The sequence below is a fragment of the Salvelinus sp. IW2-2015 genome, unplaced genomic scaffold, assembly GCF_002910315.2.
Source record: "Salvelinus sp. IW2-2015 unplaced genomic scaffold, ASM291031v2 Un_scaffold3799, whole genome shotgun sequence".
NCBI classification, from domain to species: Eukaryota; Metazoa; Chordata; class Actinopteri; order Salmoniformes; family Salmonidae; genus Salvelinus; species Salvelinus sp. IW2-2015.
In genome coordinates this window covers 80,812-102,841 of record NW_019945073.1, presented here as the reverse complement: position 1 = coordinate 102,841, position 22,030 = coordinate 80,812, and the positions used below count along the sequence as shown (strand labels likewise).

The 22,030-nt window shown below is 44.1% G+C and overlaps 2 protein-coding genes across 2 annotated transcripts; one reads left to right on the top strand and one right to left on the bottom strand.

Moving 5' to 3' along the window:
• Nucleotides 1-740: 740 nt before the first annotated feature.
• LOC112076507 (calmodulin-like protein 4) lies at nt 741-9,484 on the top strand. The gene is given in 6 exon segments (XM_024143264.2): nt 741-830; nt 917-947; nt 1,310-1,450; nt 6,056-6,244; nt 9,299-9,337; nt 9,340-9,484. Coding segments are annotated over 6 exon segments (459 nt in total). The 5' UTR covers nt 741-827; the 3' UTR covers nt 9,396-9,484.
• Nucleotides 9,485-13,245: 3,761 nt separating this feature from the next.
• On the bottom strand, nt 13,246-14,888 carry LOC112076509 (relaxin-3 receptor 1-like). Its single transcript, XM_024143266.2, has one exon. The coding sequence runs from the start codon at nt 14,791-14,793 to the stop codon at nt 13,585-13,587; it is 1,209 nt and encodes a 402-aa protein (XP_023999034.1). The 5' UTR covers nt 14,794-14,888; the 3' UTR covers nt 13,246-13,584.
• Nucleotides 14,889-22,030: the final 7,142 nt, after the last annotated feature.

Genomic DNA, 22,030 nt, shown 5'->3' with positions numbered 1-22,030 from the left:
TACTGTATAACAGACATCATCATCAGGGTTTATGTCTCCTATAGCAGTCTAAGTCATATGTCTCCTATAGCAGATTTACATTTTAGTCATTTAGCCGATGCTCTTACCGTGAGCGACTTACAGTAGTGAGAGCATACATTTTAATATTTTTTTTCTTACTGGTCCCCTATGGGAATCGAACCCACAACCCTGGCACTGCAAGCACCATGCTCTAAGCACCATGCTCTACCAACTGAGCGGAATACAGAGTACACGCCAGATGTAGTGRGGTATACACATACCAAATTATTATATGCTGTRTTAGTACATGGCTGGATTGATAKACAGTGACCTCTAGTGGTGATGTTATATATTGCAGCTACCTCAGGAAATGTATATATTATTCAGTGTCATCACTGTCTTGTCATCTGTCCTTTCACTAGACATTAAATGGTATTGAATTGAAATGGGGGAGTTCTATTAGTTGAGCAAGATCAATCATACTTACGCCCACTTTTAATATAGACAAAGTTACTTATCTTACTGAAGAATTAAACTTTTTATTAAACTATTATTTCCATATACTGTAACTTGTCTGCTAATGGCCACGCTGTGTAGTTTAACATATCCTGGTTGTCATATCAGATAATAAGGTAGTGATACGTATTTGATAGAAGAGAAAGGGAGAGGATAATATGATACCTTGGATCCACTATCTCAGTTTCCACAGCAACCGGTATTAAATAACATGCACTCTGTGGCGGACTTTGAACTGGCAGGCAGATGGGTGTGGAGACAGGTGAGGTAAGCCAGTTGCATTCCAGGAAGAGAGATCTCTGACTACAGACATGGTAAGAAAAAACAATTGAATTGTTTTGTGTTTCCTAATTTCTGTACATGTTTAGGCCAATTCATGGTGTATTGTGTTTTTCCTCAGGCTAAATTCCTGTCAGGAACTCAGATCAACGGTAAGGTGTGCTATATTGTTTGCTAGCTTTTCTTTTGGTGTGTGGGAGGTCAYATGGGACATAAATAATGTCATTATTTTWCAATAAATTGATATTGAACAGTAGAGTAAAATGTTGTGATACAAACTTTGAGAGCAATGTCTTTTTAAAAAGGGCATTTTAGAARATAATAATCCCAATTGAGGTTAAAAGTATGATTTACTTATTTCTCTACACTTGTGAGACAAGAACATTTTAATTGCCTCCTTGGAGAGGAGAAACATTGTGCACTGTTTTTAGAATGGATTATCATGGTTTGTTTTTTAGTTTCTTTTCACCCAGCACAGTAGTGCATTATTTGCCTGTTTTTCCTCTTTCTGTAGAGTTCAAGGAATGTTTCTCCTTGTACGACAAGAAGCGCAAGGGGAAGATTGAAGCCAAGGACCTGATCACAGTTATGCGCTGTCTGGGGACGAGTCCCACCTTCGGRGAGATCGACCGRCACCTGCAGATCCACAAGATAGGTACGCCATCAAGGGCCCCTCACTGACCCTGGGGGCATCTCACAAGATAGGTACGCCATCAAGGGCCCCTCACTGACCCTGGGGTCATCTCAGTAGGTTAGTGACTTACCCTGGGGGCATCTCAGTAGTCTAGACTGACTTACCCTGGGGGCATCTCAGTAGTCTAGACTGACTTACCCTGGGGGCATCTCAAGTAGTCTAGACTGACTCACCCTGGGGCATCTCAGTAGTCTAGACTGACTCACCCTGGGGGCATTCAGTAGTCTAGACTGACTCACCCTGGGGGGGCATCTCAGTAGTCTAGAGTGACTTACCCTGGGGGCATCTCAGTAGTCTAGAGTGACTTACCCTGGGGGCATCTCAGTAGTCTAGACTGACTCACCCTGGGGGGCATCTCAGTAGTCTAGACTGACTCACCCTGGGGGCATCTCAGTAGTCTAGACTGACTCACCCTGGGGCATCTCAGTAGTCTAGAGTGACTTACCCTGGGGGCATCTCAGTAGTCTAGACTGACTGACTCTGGGGGGCATCTCAGTAGTCTAGACTGACTCACCCTGGGGGCATCTCAGTAGTCTAGAGTGACTTACCTGGGGGCATCTCAGTAGTCTAGACTGACTCACCCTGGGGGGCATCTCAGTAGTCTAGAGTGACTTACCCTGGGGGCATCTCAGTAGTCTAGAGTGACTTACCCTGGGGGGCAATCTCAGTAGTCTAGACTGACTCACCTGGGGGCATCTCAGTACTCTAGAGTGACTCACCCTGGGGGCATCTCAGTAGTCTAGACTGACTCACCCTGGGGGGCATCTCAGTAGTCTAGACTGACTCACCCTGGGGGGCATCTCAGTAGTCTAGAGTGACTTACCCTGGGGGGGCATCTCAGTAGTCTAGAGTGACTTACCCTGGGGAATCTCAGTAGTCTAGAGTGACTTACCCTGGGGGGCATCTCAGTAGGTTAATGACTTACCCTGGGGGGCATCTCAGTAGTCTAGACTGACTGACCCTGGGGGCATCTCAGTAGTCTAGACTGACTTACCCTGGGGGGCATCTCGGTAGTCTAGAGTGACTCACCCTGGGGAATCTCAGTAGTCTAGAGTGACTTACCCTGGGGGGCATCTCAGTAGTCTAGAGTGACTTACCTGGGGGCATCTCAGTAGGTTAGTGACTTACCCTGGGGGCATCTCAGTAGTCTAGAGTGACTTACCCTGGGGGCATCTCAGTAGTCTAGAGTGACTTACCCTGGGGGCATCTCAGTAGTTAGCTGAACTCCTGGGGGCATCTCAGTAGTCTAAGTGACTTACCCTGGGGGCATCTCAGTAGGTCTGAGTGACTTACCCTGGGGGCATCTCAGTAGTCTAGAGTGACTTACCCTGGGGGCATCTCAGTAGGTTAGTGACTTACCCTGGGGGCATCTCAGTAGGTTAGCTGACTTACCCTGGGGGGCATCTCAGTAGTCTAGACTGACTTACCCTGGGGGGCATCTCAGTAGTCTAGACTGACTTACCCTGGGGGCATCTCAGTAGTCTAGACTGACTACCCTGGGGGCATCTCAGTAGTCTAGACTGACTCACCCTGGGGGCATCTCAGTAGTCTAGACTGACTTACCCTGGGGGCATCTCAGTGTCTAGAGTGACTTACCCTGGGGGCATCTCAGTATCTAGAGTGACTTACCCTGGGGGCATCTCAGTAGGTTAGTGACTTACCCTGGGGGCATCTCAGTAGTCAGACTGATCTATGGGGCATCTCATAGTCTAGACTGACTTACCCTGGGGGCATCTCAGTAGTCTAGATGACTACCCTGGGGGCATCTCAGTAGTCTAGACTGACTCACCCTGGGGGCATCTCAGTAGTCAGACTGACTCACCTGGGGGGCATCTCAGTAGTCTAGAGTGACTACCCGGGGGGCATCTCAGTAGGTTAGTGACTTACCCTGGGGGGCATCTCAGTAGTCTAGAGTGACTTACCTGGGGGGGCATCTCGAGTAGTCTAGAGTGACTTACCCTGGGGGCATCTCAGTAGGTTAGTGACTTACCCTGCGGGGGCATCTCAGTAGTCTAGAGTGACTTACCCTGGGGGCATCTCAGTAGGTTTAGCTGACTACCCTGGGGGGCATCTCAGTAGTCTAGAGTGACTTACCCTGGGGGCATCTCAGTAGGTTAGAGTGACTTACCCTGGGGCAATCTCAGTTAGGTTAGTGACTTACCCTGGGGGGCATCTCAGTAGGTCTAGATGACTTACCCTGGGGGGCATCTCAGTAGTCTAGACTGACTACCCTGGGGCATCTCAGTAGTCTAGACTGACTTACCCTGGGGGCATCTCAGTAGTCTAGACTGACTCACCCTTGGGGCATCTCAGTAGTCTAGACTGACTTACCCTGGGGGGCATCTCAGTAGTCTAGAGTGACTTACCCTGGGGCATCTCAGTAGTCTAGAGTGACTGTTACCCTGGGGGCATCTCAGTAGGTTAGTGACTTACCCTGGGGGGCATCTCAGTAGTCTAGACTGACTTACCCTGGGGGCATCTCAGTAGTCTATGACTTACCCTGGGGGCACTCAGTAGTCTAGACTGACTCACCCTGGGGGCATCTCAGTAGTCTAGACTGACTCACCCTGGGGGCATCTCAGTAGTCTAGACTGACTCACCCTGGGGGCATCTCAGTAGTCTAGAGTGACTTACCCTGGGGCACTCATAGTCTAGAGTGACTTACCCTGGGGGCATCTCAGTAGAGTGATACGGGATCTCAGTAGTCTAGATGACTTACCCTGGGGGGCATCTCAGTAGTCTAGACTGACTTACCCTGGGGGCATCTCAGTAGTCTAGAGTGACTTACCTGGGGTATCTCAGTAGTCTAGAGTGACTGAACCTGGGGGCATCTCAGTAGTCTAGACTGATGACCTGGGGGCATCTCAGTTAGTCTAGAGTGACTGAACCTGGGGGGCATCTCAGTAGTCTAGACTGACTGACTCTGGGGGCATCTCAGTAGTCTAGAGTGACTGAACCTGGGGGGCATCTCAGTAGTCTAGAACTGACTGAAACCTGGGGGGCATCCCAGTAGGTTAGTGACTTACTCTGGGGTCATCTCAGCAGTCAGACAAGTGAAAAATGATGGTCATAAAGAAAATTGTAAGCTCGTCTTCTCATTTCAAGATAACGTGTCAATACTTTGCCCCCTTGATAACCAACGCACTTCTGTATGTTGTAAAAGCCTCATAGGGCAAGAGGTGAGTACCCCTGGTAGAGAGTGACTTACCCTGGGGGGAATGTCAATAGTCTACAGCAAGTCTCTCCAACCCTGTTTCTAGAGAGCTACCTTCCTGTAGGTTTTCACACCAAACCTAATCTAGCGCACCTGATTCTAATAATTAGCTAGTTATTAAGCTGAATCAGGTTAGTTACAACTGGTGTTGGAGTGAAGGGTAGCTCTCCAGGAACAGGGTTGGGAGAGCCCTGGTCTAGAGTGACTTACCCTGGGGCATCTCAGTAGTCTATTAGCAGGGGTATTCAACTCTTACCTCTACGAGGTCCGGAAGCCTGATGGTTTTCTGTTCTACCTGATCATTAATTGCGCCCACCTGGTGTTCCAGGTCTAAATCAGTCCCTGATTAAATGGGAATGATGAAAAACACAGTGGAACTTGGTTGAGTTGGAGGTTCTAAAGGGACTTCCTCTCCTTCACCTGCTTTAACCACAGCATGTTTAAAGGTCTGCAGATGAAGGGAACAAGCAGGGAAGCGGAAGACATTAGAATATTGAGGCGGCTCTAGACACCTGTTGATCTAGCCATACTGTTTATGAATCGTAGTGAGGTTTTGGCTGTAAATTATTTAGTAGGCCAAGGTCAACCATCTTGGGGGATGGGTAGAGGGAGAAGTTGTCACAGTGAGTGTAACCTACACGTTAGCTGAAATCTGTCCCAAGCTTGTTCCAATTACATTTATTACATTAAAAAAATATTTATCTTCTCTCAGCTCTTCATAATTGCTGCACTGAACTTTTTAACCTGAGGGAAGTACTAAGAAATATTAAAACCAATTAACTGATTTGGTAATGTGAAAATGGCTTTGGTTAGAACACGTTTGACGCAACAGAATTTTTTCCATCAATCCCCAACTTCCCGATTTACAATATTGAACTGAATGTTTTTCTGAGAGTCAAAAAGTTTGTCTGCTCTGTTACTCTGAACTTTATGCCCTTTTGCAGTTCATTATTTTACACATTTAAACAGACAGCCCAATTCTGATCTTTTTTCACTGTTTCACTTTTACCAATCAGATCAGCGCTTAAAAAGATCTGATGTGATTGGTCAAAAGATCAATTTGTGTAAAACATTTCAGAATTGGGCTGCCTGTGTAAATGAAGCTATATTGACACACTCTACTACCCTAACAAGTTATTTTATTGAAGAAGTAAGGAATAATCAATTCCTTACTTCTCAGTACAGTACAGTTGTATGAATATCAGTATATATCAGTACAGTTGTATGAATATATACCACAACTCGGCCATGTAGCAGATAACCAGTCACTTTAACAGCAGCATTTAGGCCTATTTTGGATCAATGGTGCCCTTTGCAGGTGATTAGTTCTATGAATATCCTTCCTTCTCCAGATAAGAAGGGCGAGCTAGACTTCTCCACCTTCCTGACCATGATGCACCGGCAGATCCAGCAGGAGGACCCCAAGGCGGAGATCCTGGAGGCCATGAGGATGACGGACAAGCAGAAGAAGGGCTACATCCTGGCCTCGGAGCTCCGGGCCAAGCTCACCAAGCTAGGAGAGAAGCTCACTGATAAAGAAGGTAGCCTACAATGTGTTTCTATCACTAGGGGTTTTATCTGACATGGATTAAGACCCTACTAGATATCATGCCTAATGGAGCCTCTATTYAAAATGCTGTTTAATGCAGGAGCAGTAGGTAGGCTTAATCTGGGTCRGGGAAACTGGCCCTGAAAGTGCAGCTCAACAGTCTGAATTGGCTCCTTCTTAAAATCTCTTATAGATCATCTGCACTGATCTGAACACATGGTAGAGGTAAAAATAATCAAATATAACTGGTATACCTTTACCTGGTATTAGTTTATCAGTTCAGCTCTTTTAACCCTTTACACTTGTATACGGGTTGAAAATGTCAGATTTGGACAGTGATAAACACCTAAATTGGAACTCAGTGTCTGTACAGTAACATACTATACATGACGTCAGAGCTCAGGCTCTGTGCTTCACAGCTCTGTCTGGGTTTTGACTGACAGCCGATCTGAACTTGAGCACTGCAGCGACAAGAAGTTGCCCCCATCCCTCCAGCTAATTGGMCAACTTTTTAAAATGTTTTGTCTGCGTGAGGGAAACATTGTAAATTAAGAGGACTCTATGTATTTTGAAAGATGAAACGTTGAGGATTATAATAAATACTGCTTTGACGTCATACAAGCAAGCCTAACACCCGTGAGTCCAAATGTGCACTTCACATTTCCATGTCATAAATCTAATTTCATATACAGCGTTTATGATCACCATGTTTGATGTATAGTTACAAGAAGACATGGCGTCATACCCTGGTTTATTTTGAACAGAATGAGCCTGTCTGTCTACAGTGAAGAACATTTGCCTTGGCACACGCACCTGAATGCACTCARGATGCCTTTCTATAGACTGGTTTGGTTGTTTAGCAACAASCGRGCAACTATGGGGTTGGCTTAGATTGTTGAAACGGCAAATATATTTGTYTTTATTGAAAACACAAATAKATTTSCACAATGAGCACTTGTCTCTCAAATACATTGTTACAGTTGTTGGTTAGCTATCTAGCAAATGTTTGCCATATTAGCAGAGACATGACATCTGTCCAAACACCTCAAAACAAGACATGACAGTTGAAGCCTTTTCTTTGAGTCATAAAAGTGCTTTGACATTTCTTAGGAAATGTGCCCACTTTGGAGAGGTGTGTGGCCACTTAGACAGCAGTTACACCTCTCTCTCCTCTTATTGTTCTGTCTTATGTTGCAACTACAACACATTTTACAGGAATATTATCATGTTACTGAATGTATCCAGAGTATTTTCACATTTCGTTATCAACAAATGTGGCAAAAAAGTACATAAAATGTKAAATGCACATAAAATCAAGTGCTTGGATTCAGACTTGTCAGGTAAACTGTTGTCCTCACCTCTTGGTCTAATAATCTCTAAACTGTTCCCTTTCAATTGCTACCATGGTTATGCATATGCTTTTCATATTTCTTCTGTAAGAAACATTATTTCAAGGTAGCCCTATCCAGTTCGATCCCAGGCTGTGTCACAGCCGGATGTGACCGGGAGCCCCATGTTGCGGCGCACAATTCAGCATCGTCGGTTAGGGAGGGTTTGGCCGGAGGGGGATTTCCTTGTCTCATTGTGCTCTAGCGACTCCTTGTGGCGGGCCGGCTCTGAAACATTGGTAAGGCTGGCTTCGGTTAAGCAAGCAGTGTGTCAAGAAGCAGTGCGGCTGGCAGTCATGTTTCGGAGGACGCATGGCTCTCGACGTTCGCCTCTACCGAGTCCATTGGGGAGTTGCAGCGATGAGACAAGATCGTAACTACCAATTGGATACCAGAAATTGGGGGAAAACAAGGGGTTAAAGAAATATACAAATAAATGTAGCCCTATCCATAGGCCAATTTACAGGAGTGTAAAGTGTTAAATAAGTGCAGAAAACAAGGCCACTTTAGACTGTTGTGATGCACCCAAGTGGCTCAAAGAGACCCTATGGAAATACACATGCAGATGAGAGCTTCCCCACTGTGGCTCCAAGAGACCCTATGGAAATACACATGCAGATGGGAGCTTCCCCACTGTGGCTCCAAGAGACCCTATGGAAATACACATGCAGATGAGAGCTTCCCCACTGTGGCTCCAAGAGACCCAATGGAAATACACATGCAGATGGGAGCTTCCCCCGCTGGGCACACACTGGTTGAATCAAAGTTATTTCACGTCATTTCAATGAAATTGAATTGATGTCTGTCCCAGTGGGTCAAGTCATCCTCATTCTGCAGGCTCAAGTTTTGTCTTAATCTTGATTATTGTCCAGTCGTGTGGTCCAGTGCAACAAGGAAAGACCTAGTTAAGCTGCAGCTGGCCCAGAATGGAGCGGCACGTTTTGCTCTTAATTGTAATCAGAGGGCTGATAAAATCTATCTTGCCAGTCTCTCTTGGCCAAGAGTTGAGGAGAGACTGACTGCATCACTTCTTCTTTTGATAAGAAACATTCATGTGTTGATAATCCCTAATTGTTTGCATAGTCAACTTACACACAGCTCTGACACACACACTTACCCCCCCGACATGCCACCAGGGGTCTTTTCATAGTCCCCAAATCCAGAACAAATTCAAGAAACCGTACAGTATTATATAGAGCCCTTATTGCATGGAACTTCCTTCCATCTCAAATAAACAGCAAACCTTAAAAACAGATAAAGCAACACCTCACGGACACCGCCTCTCTCCTATTTGACCTAGATAGTTGACCTGGATGTTTGTGTCTATGATCATGATATGTAGGCTACGTGTGCTTTTTAAAAATGTATATAGTTCTGTTCTTGTCTATGATGTTCTGTATTATGTCATTCTGTGTTATGTTTCAAGTTGTGTGGACCCCAGGAAGAGTAGCTGCTGCTTTTGCATCATATAATGGGGATCTTAATAAAATACCAAATGTGTCAACACATACATGAACTGATTCTTGTGTAAATTTGCAAATTAAAACACATAATTTGAATGGAGTTAATTTTTTTAAGTTTCTACCTGCTAACATACTTGTTGTTGGTCCCAGATCAGCGAATTAACATGAAGTTATTTCCCCTCTAAACTTTGGCAGTGGACGAGCTTTTCAGAGAAGCCAACGTGAAGTCTAATGGCAGGTGCACTATGAGGAGTTCACCAGGATGGTGACACTACCGTCAGTGGATTACTGAGGGACAGGACAGGAGGAGATGACGACCTTTATGACAGGGAAGCATGGTCATGGAAGTGACCTGGTTATGCTGCACTGAGCATTACCAACCATCTGCATGCACTGAGCATTACCCAACCACCTGCATGCACTGAGCATTACCCAACCACCTGCATGCACTTAATTTATTGATCATCTAGGTTTGTGTCTATTGTACGCTACTTTCTATCATTTATACTAGTGCATTTGATAATTAAATGATGTATTTTTTTTAATTGAGGGTTTTTATTTGACTTGCTGCAGGAAGAGTAGCTGCTGCATGTGCAATATGTAATGGACATTAAAATAAACAATCAACTAAATATCCCTTTCGAGTTTTAAACAGTTTGTGAACTTGTGTTCTAGGTGTAGGATTTTATAAATGTAGTTTACATGATGCAGTCATCCAAGCTCTTTCAGCCATACCATTGAACTAAAAAGTGTTGTGTTGTTTGTTCCTCCCACAATATTCTTTACAATAACAATTTAAGTCAATATTTACATGTCATAATAACCTAATTATTCAACATCATTAGTAGGAATATATATATTTTTAAATACTAGATATGTAGGAAGGACTGAATTCTTTGCACACACACTGGGCATCTTGTCAGGTGTGCAACTGCAGCCTGCAATTCGAGGTGAATTATTTGTGCACACACCATGCATTTTGGGCGTAAATTACGCATGTCAAAGGAATTCTCTGCCTAATGTATTGTCAGTAAGCATATATTATTTTTCCAAGAATGTAATGCCATTTAAGTCCTCCAATATTGCTAATCCATTATTAGTGAGTGCAGGGGGGCAGGAAGAATATGTGGAGAATATACATGGAACTGACTAAATGAAGGAAACCCTTGAGTAAATGAGGGATACAAAGTATATTGAAAGCGGGTGCTTCCACACAGGTGTGGTTCCTGAGCAATTAAAACATCCCATCATGCTTAGGGTCACGTATAAAATTGCCCAGTTGTCTGTTATTTTGGCTACCATGGCTAGAAGAGATCTCTGACTTTGAAAGAGGGGTCTCAAAGGAACACAGCATGTTTAGAAAAACATTAGAGAATGTGTGTCACTAGATCTCAACCCAATTGAACACTAATGGGAGATTCTGGAGCGATGCCTGAGKCAGTGTTTTCCACCACCATCAACAAAACACCAATATGGAATTTCTGGAAGAATGGTGTTGCATCCCTCCAATAGAGTTCCAGACTGGTAGACTCTGCCAAGACACATTGAAGCTGTTCTGGCGGGCACGTGGTTGCCCAATGCCCTATTAAAACACTTGTTGGTGATTCCTTTATTTTGGCAGTTACCTGTACATGTCTCCATTTCATCATGACCCAGCACCCAGCGTTTCCCAAACTTGTTCCTGGGGGACTCCAAGGGATGCACATTTTGGTTTTTGCCCCCTAGCACTACACAYCTGATTCAAATAACCATAGRTTGATGATGAGTTGATTATTTGAGTCTGTCGTGCTAGYGCAAAAACCTAAATGTTGTCCCGAGGACCGAGTTTGGGAAACGCTTCACCACACCTACCAAACGTAATAGTTTTATTTTGATTTAACCAAGTAAGACCCATTGAGGTTAGAAACCTCTTGCCAGGGTGACCTGGCAAAACAGGGAAATAGCAGCGTGTACATAACATGTTTCAAAAAATACAAATACATAAAAAATATTAAACTGTAGCTATCAAAAACATTGTCTTAAAAACCGGGAAGAACACTTAACTCCCCAAACTTGAATATCTTTTGAAGCATGMTCCAGGATGAAGGGGAATTCTGGGGGYYAAAATCTTGTTTCCCCATATCAGTTCTAGACTTAGGAACAGACAAGGACGGCAGCGACTGTACGAAGACTGTATTGAGTGACTGATCTGGTCAGGAAGGAACAGAGACGCTGCCTTATCAATGCTTTCTATTTACACACAAGTGTACCAGTGTGTTTGCACCATGGAGAGAGAGGTGCATTGCACCAGGGCATACAAATCACAGTGATGGGTGAGAGAAGTATCTGGTGTTGGTGATACGTCTTAAAAGCACCATGATACACTGTGTCCAGAGTTAAGGTACTTGCTGAGGTCTGAGATACACTGTTCCAGACGTATAGTACTTGGCTCGAGTCCTGCACATAGGCTACTATAATACAGCCCACCATGATACACTGTGTCCAGAGTTAAGGTACTAGCTGAGGCTGCATATAGGCACTATAATACAGCACCATGATACACTGTGTCCAGAGTTAAGGTACTAGCTAAGGCCTGCATATAGGCACTATAATACAGCACCGATAACAAAGTGCTTTGAACAAGATCCTTTCTGACAACATTGAAAAACAAGTTTTGTTCCTAAAATAAAACCCCAATTTTAACTTCAGTTTCTGGTGAAGTTATTAATTGTGCTGTTTAAAATTCAGCTTTTCTTCTAACCAATTCCCAAGATACCTATAAGGTGACCTTATCAGTTTGCTACTTTTTAGAGTTAAAATCTGCAAGTGACTCCATGGTGTCTACTTTCAAAGAGAAACCATAAATGTAGCTTTCCTTGCATTAAGCACAAGTTTCAATTCGAACTGCATCAAAAGCCAACTGTAAATCCTGAAAAGCCTTCAAGAGTACTAGAAAAAATAATTGTGTCATCAGCATACAGTCTTCCTTGTATCATGTATATGCATTGTAAAAAGGATCAGACCTCAAATTGAGCCCTGGGGCAGTGCTTTCATAAGCCTTTGAAACTTTGATGCAATACCCTCTGTGCTACACACTGCATCTGTCAAAAAGGTGGTTCTGGAACCAATCCAATGCTTCAACACTTAAATCCACCTTTTTTTGTCAGGGAATGGTCAACAAAGGCCTTTGATAAGTCAATAAAAAGTGAAACAACCGTGATGTTTCTTGTCCTGAGCATCTAGAATATCACCTACAACCTTAGTTACTCAGTAATTGTACTATGCTTGGCTCTAAAACCCGACTGGAATTGAGATCAAATGAGTTATTATACAGAAAGTCTTTCAATTGTGAGTTCAACCAGGTTTTCCAAAGATGTTTCCAGTACAGACAGTTACAAACGGGACTATAGTTATCCAACGTTATCCAATTGACCGCACAACACATTGCCCGAATACATCAATCGACCAAGATGTAAAAGGGTGACGTAAACTGCTTTCCAGACTTTTGTAATCGTATCACTCGCCAATGAAAGATTGAATAATATGCGTGAGAGGACAGCAAAGACTCTGCACCAATTTTGGAAAATGAGGGTTAAATTGGTCCGGGCCGGCCGCTTTCTTAATATTAATAGATTTGAGTGTCATTACGATTTCTGAAAGTGTAATCTCGGTCAAATGAAGTAGATAACCTTAGGCCGGATTCGGTGTTGTCAACCTTCTCAAACTCTCTATATGAACGAAGAAAATAACATGCAAATATGCTTATCTTTATTTATAATGTACTGTCTACTTGCAATCCATTATAGCGTCGCAGTTACAGCACAGCTTGTGCGCCTTACGCATTAAGTAATTCCAATAACGCATTGAATATCTTCAATCGACCATTTCTCGACATCTAATGAGTTTTATAATTGGTATCTAGCGTTTTCGAATGTTGCAAATTGACCCACACAACATATGTCTGAATATATCAATCGACCAAGATGCTTAATTTATATGCGCTTTATCACATACATTGCAATGACCCTTTTACATTCAGCCATATATTCAGATACCACAACAAACACTGATAACATATTAATAGGATCACATTTATTTAGATTTTGACGATTTTGATGTACCAGAAATGTGTGCATTGGCTCTGAATGGCAATGTGTGAGCTTGAATGGACGACAGAAGACACATCTCAACATTCCAACAAAAGGTATAATATCCACAGGGAATATTGACTTCYGTGTACTCTAKATTTGTGACTCTCTTATCTTAAAATCAACATGTAATCATTGCGCGTAAAGTTTACCAAGTACATGTCCTACCCATCCCAGTGCATGCCAGGGACGCACCAAATTTCTGTAAATACTGCTTTTCACTCCGTTGGCCTACTCTGCGCAATTGGTGCCCCGTGGGTAATGACAACATTGGGAACTCAAGAACTCTGTCATTTATAGTTCCAAAATGCATGCGTAATTGATTACAGCAAGTCGTTTCATAGAGTAAGTGCGTTATGTCTGGTGGATGCACTGTGAATCTTCCGGTGCCATTCCGGGTAGACCCGGTATTGCGGGAAGATCCGGTCTGTCAATAAAGGATAGTCGACATTGTGTGGTGTCTTGAACATTCAAGGGAATAACTACTTGGTTGTCGTCGTGTGTTACACGTGTGTTGCACGTCCCCGTAAACGTACGTATTGTACAGGCTTTGGAGATGGCTGGTGAGGAAATTCTCCAAAACAAATCCTTCAGCATCTTTCTGAATTCTCGTCGCATGAGACAATACAGAACTGGGTTCAAGCAGCTATTGGCATGCGCGAGGCACACAGTCACCGGGAATACATAGGTGTGGACCAAATAGTAGGATTTATCCCAATTGACAGCGTTAAATTTCACCAATACACCCCAGAATGTGATGGCATGATTTGGCATCCAGCAAAGAAAGAAGGAGAGGACCACGATGGTGACAGATTTGGTCACCCTCGACCTCCTTTTGGGGTGGTTGTTGTTCATGCTCCTCAGACGGATAAACCGTAAAAGCATCAGATAGCAGACGGACACTATCAGCATGGGTATGACGAACGCTATGATGATTTTTTGGAGATGATAGAGCGCGAGCCAGTCATGTCCCTCGGGGAACCTGATGAGGCAGAGCTTCTCCCCAGCCACTACTGTCACGGAGGAGAAAATGGTAGTGGGAGCTGTGGCAATGGTTGCGGAGACCCACAGCACCGCGCACACCAATTTCACCGAACACGACCTCTGTCTCGACCGGTTCTTCAGAGCCGAGGCGACGGACCAGTATCTGGTCACACTCATAGCAGTCAGAAAGAACACGCTCGCGTACATGTTCATAACTGTTACGGAAAGGATGATTTTACACATGGCGTCTCCAAACGGCCAGCTGAAGTCCAGTGCGGTGTCCACTGCCCAGAACGGCAGAGTCAACACAAACTGGAAGTCCGTCACTGCCAAGTTGATAATGAAAAAGTTAATACTCGATTTCTTCCGGCCCTGTTTTAACCTCATTAAGAAAAAGACTAACAAGTTCCCAATTAACCCTACCGCGCACACAATGGAGTAAACAACCGAGATGATTATCCTTAGAATCGGGGTGCCGTCCGCGGTCACGTCAATATCCTCCAGACTGCCGAATTTGTCATCATCCATCAAAGTCCTGTTCAATGCCAAAATCCCGCTGTGGTTGAGTAGCTCGCCCATCCTCACAGATAAGAAGGCAACACCGGTGCTTCTACTAGCATCAGGTCGCTTCTCGATAGCCTATCAAACACAGAATAGTCCTCGCGCTCCATACAACTGAATGCTTATTTTAGCTGTTCATTTTATGTAATTGAAGCTTGTATGATAAAAGTTATCGTGTCTACAGTCCTTTATAACGCCGCAATCAATGTGAAACTTTGCATCTTGACTGGAGTCTTATACAGGTGCGTAGTCGTGCGCGTTCACAGCGCCTGCCCCGGCATCGCGTGGATTGGTCGATTGAGACATGATGGACCTTTCTGTGATGGACCTTTGTGAATAAACTGCTGATAGGTCTCGACAAAAATATGAATTTTCAGATACCAAAATAAAATAAGTTACACTATATGTATAAAAGAATGTGGACACCCCTTCAAATTAGTGGATCCAGTTATTTCAGCCATACCCTTTGCTGACAGGTGTATAAAATTGAGCACACAGCCATGCAATCTCTGTAGACAAACATTGGCAGTAGAATGGCCTTACTGAAGAGCTCAGTGAATTTCAATGTGGATGCCACCTTTCCAACAAGTCAGTTCTTCAAATTTGTAAATGTCTAGGAGCATTAACGTCTCAGCTGGGAAGTGGTAGGCCACACAAGCTCACATAACAGCACCGCCGAATGCTGAAGCGCATAGCGTGTAAGAATCGTCTGGCCTCGGTTGCAACACTCAATACCGAGTTCCAAACTGCCCCTGGAAGCAACATCAGCACAAGAACTGGGGCTTCATGAAATGGGTTTCCATGGCAAAGCAGCCACACACAAGCCTAAAATCACCATGCGCAATGCCAAGAGTCAGCTGGAGTGGTGTAAAGCTCGCCGCCATTGGACTCTGGAGCAGTGGAAACATGTTCTCTGGAGTGATGAATCATGCTTCACCATCTGGCAGTCCGACAGACTAATCTGGGTTTGGCAGATGCGAAGAGAATGCTACCTGTCCCAATGCATAGTGCCAACTGTAAAGTTTGGTGGAAGATAAATAATGGTCTGCGACTGTTTTTCATGGTTCAGGCTAGGCCTCTTAGTTCCAGTGAAGGGAAATCTTAATGGTACAGAAAACAGTGACATTCTAGACAATTCTGTTCTTCCAACTTTGTGGCAACAGTTTGGGGAAGGCCCTTTCCTGTTCCAGCATGACAATTCCCCCATGCACAAAGCGATGTCCATACAGAAATGGTTTGTTGATCGGTATYGAAGAACTTGACTGGCCTGCACAGAGCCCTGACCTTAACCACATTGAACACCTTTGGGATGAATTGGAACGCAGACTGTGAGGCAGCTCTAATCGCCCAACACCAGTGCCCAACCTCACTAATGCTCTTGTGGCTGAATGGAAGCAAATCCCTGCAGCAATGTTCCATTATATTATTATATATTTGTTTTACCCTTTCACTAGATGTATATATATATATATACTTTGTTTTACCCCTTTTTCTCCCCAATTGGTAGTTACAGTTTTGTCTCATTGCTGCAACTCCCGTAAGACCTGGGGGAGGCGAAAGTCGAGAGCGTGCGTCCTCCGAAACACAACCCAACCAAGCCGCACTGCTTCTTGACACAATGTCCACTTGACCCGGAAGCCAGCCACAGCAATGTGTCTGAGGAAACACCGTACACCTGGCGACCGTGTCAGCGTGCTTGCGCCTGGCCCGCCACAGGAGTCGCGATGGGACAAGGAGATCACGGCCGGCCAAACCCCTCACCTGAGGCATCGTCGTCCATGGGTCTCCCGGTCGCGGCGGGCTGCTGTTTTTATATGAGAGAAAAAGGTCCCTGACATTTAGCAAAATATAATGAATTATGGAGATTATTTACTTGACCATTCGACAATACTTTATCGTTTTAATATGACCAAAATAGTGTGGCAAAACAATGAAAACAGTTGTTCCTCCCTTGTGCACGAAAGAATACCAAAAACTCCCCCTAGTCTAGCCTACTCATATCGGTTCTCTTATTTTACCAAAGCTTTAACACGGCAAACATTACATTTTAAACGTATTTTTGTAAACGTATTTTTCCTTCTTAATTCTATGACATTTCCATGTTTATTCTGGACATTTTGTGCCAAACTGACCGTCCTCTTCCGCTAGAGGGGGCAACATGATGGCTCAACCAGCGGTAGATCAGTGAAGGAYGCTATAGGGCACATGTCAATCTTGTTCCACGGAGGACCGTGTGTCTGCGGGTTTTTGCTCCTTCTTTGTACTCGATTGATTAATTAAGGTCACTGATTAGTAAGGAACTCCCCTCACCTGGTTGTCTAAGTCTTAATTGAAAGGAAAAACCAAAAGCCAAGCATAGGCCCTAGGTGGAATGAGTTTGACACATCATTGCCATAGGGTGATACACACTATTCTGAGCTCCAAGATGAAAGTATAATTTTCAAAGGAAACATAATGAAATTGATCAGTCGTGTTTATGATTTCCTTGGAGTTTGGGGATTCTCACAGTGCATAATGCACACAGGTCCCGTTATGCATTGGTGCTCAGCGTAGTAACCATGCGAACAAGATTATACAGTAGGTTCAAGTGTCGCTGTAGGCATATAATATACAAGCAATATTATTTAATATGGTGTTACAATCGTAATATTAGCCTTTATTGCGTGCCGGGAAGCCTATTTGACATCCGGTTAAATGTGTCAATTCGACTTTCCTCAACTATCCAGCTTTATTTACAATTGTACACCATACGTATTTTTATTTTAACAGGCAATCAAAATAATTGAATGTAACAGTCTCCCCATCACCTACCATCCCCTGGGCTACTACTGAAAGGCATTCTGTTCTCTCAAGTCCACCCACTAAACTGTATCGGAGAGGGAGGTTCTTAAGCAAAGTTTGGCTTGTTAGGGAAAGTTCCTAACTGTCAGGGCTGTCGAAGGGGGCTTGATGGAAGAAAGACGGGACAACGTCTTGTCAGCAAACAACACTTACAGTTTACAATTCTTGGAACGCAAAAGACCCGTGTGAAAATCCCCGAGGATTTTAAGTTTATATCGCCGGCGCCACGCTTTCTATGTCTAAAGTGCATGGTTCTAGCGGGTTATAAGTGTTTAACTACAAAATGGAAAGTGTTTGAAATGACAGTCGGTACAGTGAGGATAAAGCATAATAACATATTGTCTTAATTAATGTTACCTTCCAACAAGATGATTTACTTGCACTGCGGACTTGCACAAACTTTCTCTCCCAATTTACTTTTTGGTTGCAGCGGGGATCTTGGCGATGTTTGACAACAGTAAAACATTTGGATTTGAACAAGAGACGGGTAAGCCAGCCTCTTAAAATCAATGAATCATTCGTCTGACATATAACGTTACTTTTATTTTAAATAGTTTTATGCAATAGTTCAGCTATGCTGGCATTTTAAAATGTCAGTAACAAGGGGACCTGCAGACTATTGGCAACTGCTCAGCTCCACATAGCCTCAACTCACACACACATAGCCTAGCGATGTGACTGATCTCCGCAGCCTCAACTCACACACACATAGCCTAGCGATGTGACTGATCTACGCAGCCTCAACTCACACCACACTAGCCTAGCGATGTGACTGATCTACACAGCCTCAACTCACACACACATAGCCTAGCGATGTGACTGATCTACGCAGCCTCAACTCACACACACATAGCCTAGCGATGTGACTGATCTCCGCAGCCTCAACTCACACACACATAGCCTAGCGATGTGACTGATCTACGCAGCCTCAACTCACACACACATAGCCTAGCGATGCGACTGATCTACACAGCCTCAACTCACACACACATAGCCTAGCGATGTGACTGATCTACGCAGCCTCAACTACCACACACACACAGCCTAGCGATGTGACTGATCTACGCAGCCTCAACTCACACACACATAGCCTAGCGATGTGACTGATCTACGCAGCCTAACTCACACACAGACTAGCGATGTGACTGATCTACCCCCCCTTTACACAAACAGACTAGTGATGTGACTGATCTACCCCCCTTTACACAAACAGACTAGCGATGTGACTGATCTACGCACCCTTTACACAAACAGACTAGTGATGTGACTGATCTACGCACCCTTTACACAACGACTAGTGATGTGACTGATCTACGCACCCTTTACACAAACAGACTAGTGATGTGACTGATCTACGCACCCTTTACACAGACTAGTGATGTGACTGATCTCCGCAGCCTTTACACAAACAGACTAGTGATGTGACTGATCTACGCACCCTTAACTCAAACAGACTAGTGATGTGACTGATCTACGCACCCTTTACACAAACAGTCTAGTGATGTGACTGATCTCCCCCCTTTACACAAACAGACTAGTGATGTGACTGATCTACCCCCCCTTTACACAAACAGACTAGCGATGTGACTGATCTCCGCACCCTTTACACAAACAGACTAGCGATGTGACTGATCTACGCAGCCTCAACTCACACACACACACACACATAGCCTAGCGATGTGACTGATCTACGCACCCTTTACACAAACAGACTAGTGATGTGACTGATCTATGCAAGAAGTTCGCTTTGGAAATATTGACACTTATAAAGGTATGTTGTCCCATTTTATGCATCGTATGAGGTGCGAATCCCATGAGCATAAGACTCCACAGACGCGATGTTCCCAGGCTATACCTATTTCCAGCTTGTATGAGAACAGCTACAGTATTTCAGGTGTTTTCACCACCAGAGAGATGCATCATTGAGCCGCTTCTAGCGCTTCAGGCCGTGCTTAACATTCTAGTAGCCTAGCTGTAGTTTGCTACCCTAAACTTTACTTGGGTCATGCCTGAATATGTCATATAAACACGCTCATGCTTACCTACCATATCTGTACCTCACAGTGATAGTCACATTCATTCCACTAGTCAATTTAAACTGCCCTGCAAACAACATGAGTGAATGGCATCAGGATTAATTGTGTTCAGTTCTTTAAAGTATTTGCTCCCATTAGTCCAATAACTCATGCTGTGTTAGGATCAGTGGAGGCTGCTGAGGGGAGGACGGCTCATAATAATGGCTGGAACGGAGTGAATGGAATGGCGTCACACCGTGTATTTGATGTATTTCATACCATTCCACCTATTCCAGTCATTACCACAAGCACCAGTTGCACATCTCTCCTTCTCCCCCCCCCCTCTCTCTCCTTCATCCCTCTCCCCTTGGTCTCCCTGTGTTCTGTAGCAGCCTTAGTGAACAAGGGAAAGGCCTTCCATAAGCAGTCCAGATACACCCTTGGGCTGTTTGACACTCTGCCGTCCATACAAATCAACCTTAGCGGGTGCTCTGGGGAGGCTAAGTGTAATGGGTTTGCGAGGCGATGGACTGACACAGGGGAGATAGCTTGGTACTGCAGCAGTGGCATTTGGGATGGCACTTGACACTACTGGTGGGCACTGTCCTCTATCAGAGGATKCAGGGTTGGCATAACACATTCCCTGTGAGAGCGACTCTTAACACCCCAATCGAAAAAAAACAATCACTACCCTTCACCTCCTATATACCTCCACCGCATCTCACCCATTCAAATCAGCTACCTGTTTACTCCTGTGAGACTGGTCTGACTTTTYAAGTGAAACCAGTTCTGAATTACACTTTGAATGTTMGGCAGAAATAAAGATGGCTTAGGGATCTTTCTGTTRTGTCTGTGTTTTATAGAAAGGATTAGTGCTGTTTCTATTCTCCTCTCCTTTGTGATGAATACATTTGTCACTGTCATAGCTTTTCAGTTAAAGAGATGAGAATACACTGTGAATACACTGTGACTGCCTATGTAACTACTACCATGTGAATACACTGTGACTACCGATGTAACTACTACCATGTGAATACACTGTGACTACCGATGTAACTACTACCATGTGACTACACTGTGACTGTCTATGTATCTACTACCATGTGAATACACTGTGACTGCCTATGTAACTACTACCATGTGACTACACTGTGACTGCCTATGTAACTACTACCATGTGAATACCCTGTGACGTCTATGTAACTACTACCATGTGAATACACTGTGACTGTCTATGTAACTACTACCATGTGAATACACTGTGACTGCCTATGTAACTACTACCATGTGAATACACTGTGACTGTCTATGTAACTACTACCATGTGAATACACTGTGACTGTCTATGTAACTACTACCATGTGAATACACTGTGACTGCCTATGTAACTACTACAATGTGAATACACTGTGACTGCCTATGTAACTACTACATGTGAATACACTGTGATGTCTATGTAACTACTACCATGTGAATACACTGTGACTGTCTATGTAACTACTACCATGTGATAACACTGTGACTGCCTATGTAACTACTACCATGTGAATACACTGTGACTGCCGATGTAACTACTACCATGTGACTACACTGTGACTGCCTATGTAACTACTACCATGTGAATACACTGTGACTGCCTATGTACACTGTGATACAGTACACTGTGACTGCCTACTACCATGTGAATACACTGTGACTGCCTATGTAACTACTACCATGTGAATACATAGGTGTGATTTGAGACACGTGTGGTAAAGTGGGATCCTTTTTAATAAGCCCATTACAAATCATGGGAGACGGAACCGAGGTGAACTGTCCATCTTCTCATGTACTATTTAACATGTTGTACATCATGGCTGACATGACCCTGGACTGGAGCACTAGTTAGGGACAGTGACGTGTGATCCGACATGACAGATCATGTGCAAGTGGTTTAATGGTCTCTGACACATGAATGTCTTCGTGACACCTTTCTCACCTCCATTTCCTATGGGCTGTCAGTTCCTGTTAGTATGCGAAGGGTTTGATTCTGTTTCAACATCCCCACTAGCATACTACTTGTTCACCACTAGCATACTACTAGGGCACCACTGGTATACTACTAGGGCACATCTAGCATACTACTTGGGCACGTCTAGCATACTGTAGGGCACGTCTAGCATATTGCTAGGGCACGTCTAGCATACTACTTGGGCACGTCTAGCATACTGCTAGGGCACGTCTAGCATATTGCTAGGGCACGTCTAGCATACTACTAGGGCACGTCTAGCATACTGCTAGGGCACGTCTAGCATATTGCTAGGGCACGTCTAGCATACTACTAGTGCACATCTAGCATTCTACTAGTGCACGTCTAGCATTCTACTAGTGCACGTCTAGCATACTACTAGTGCACATCT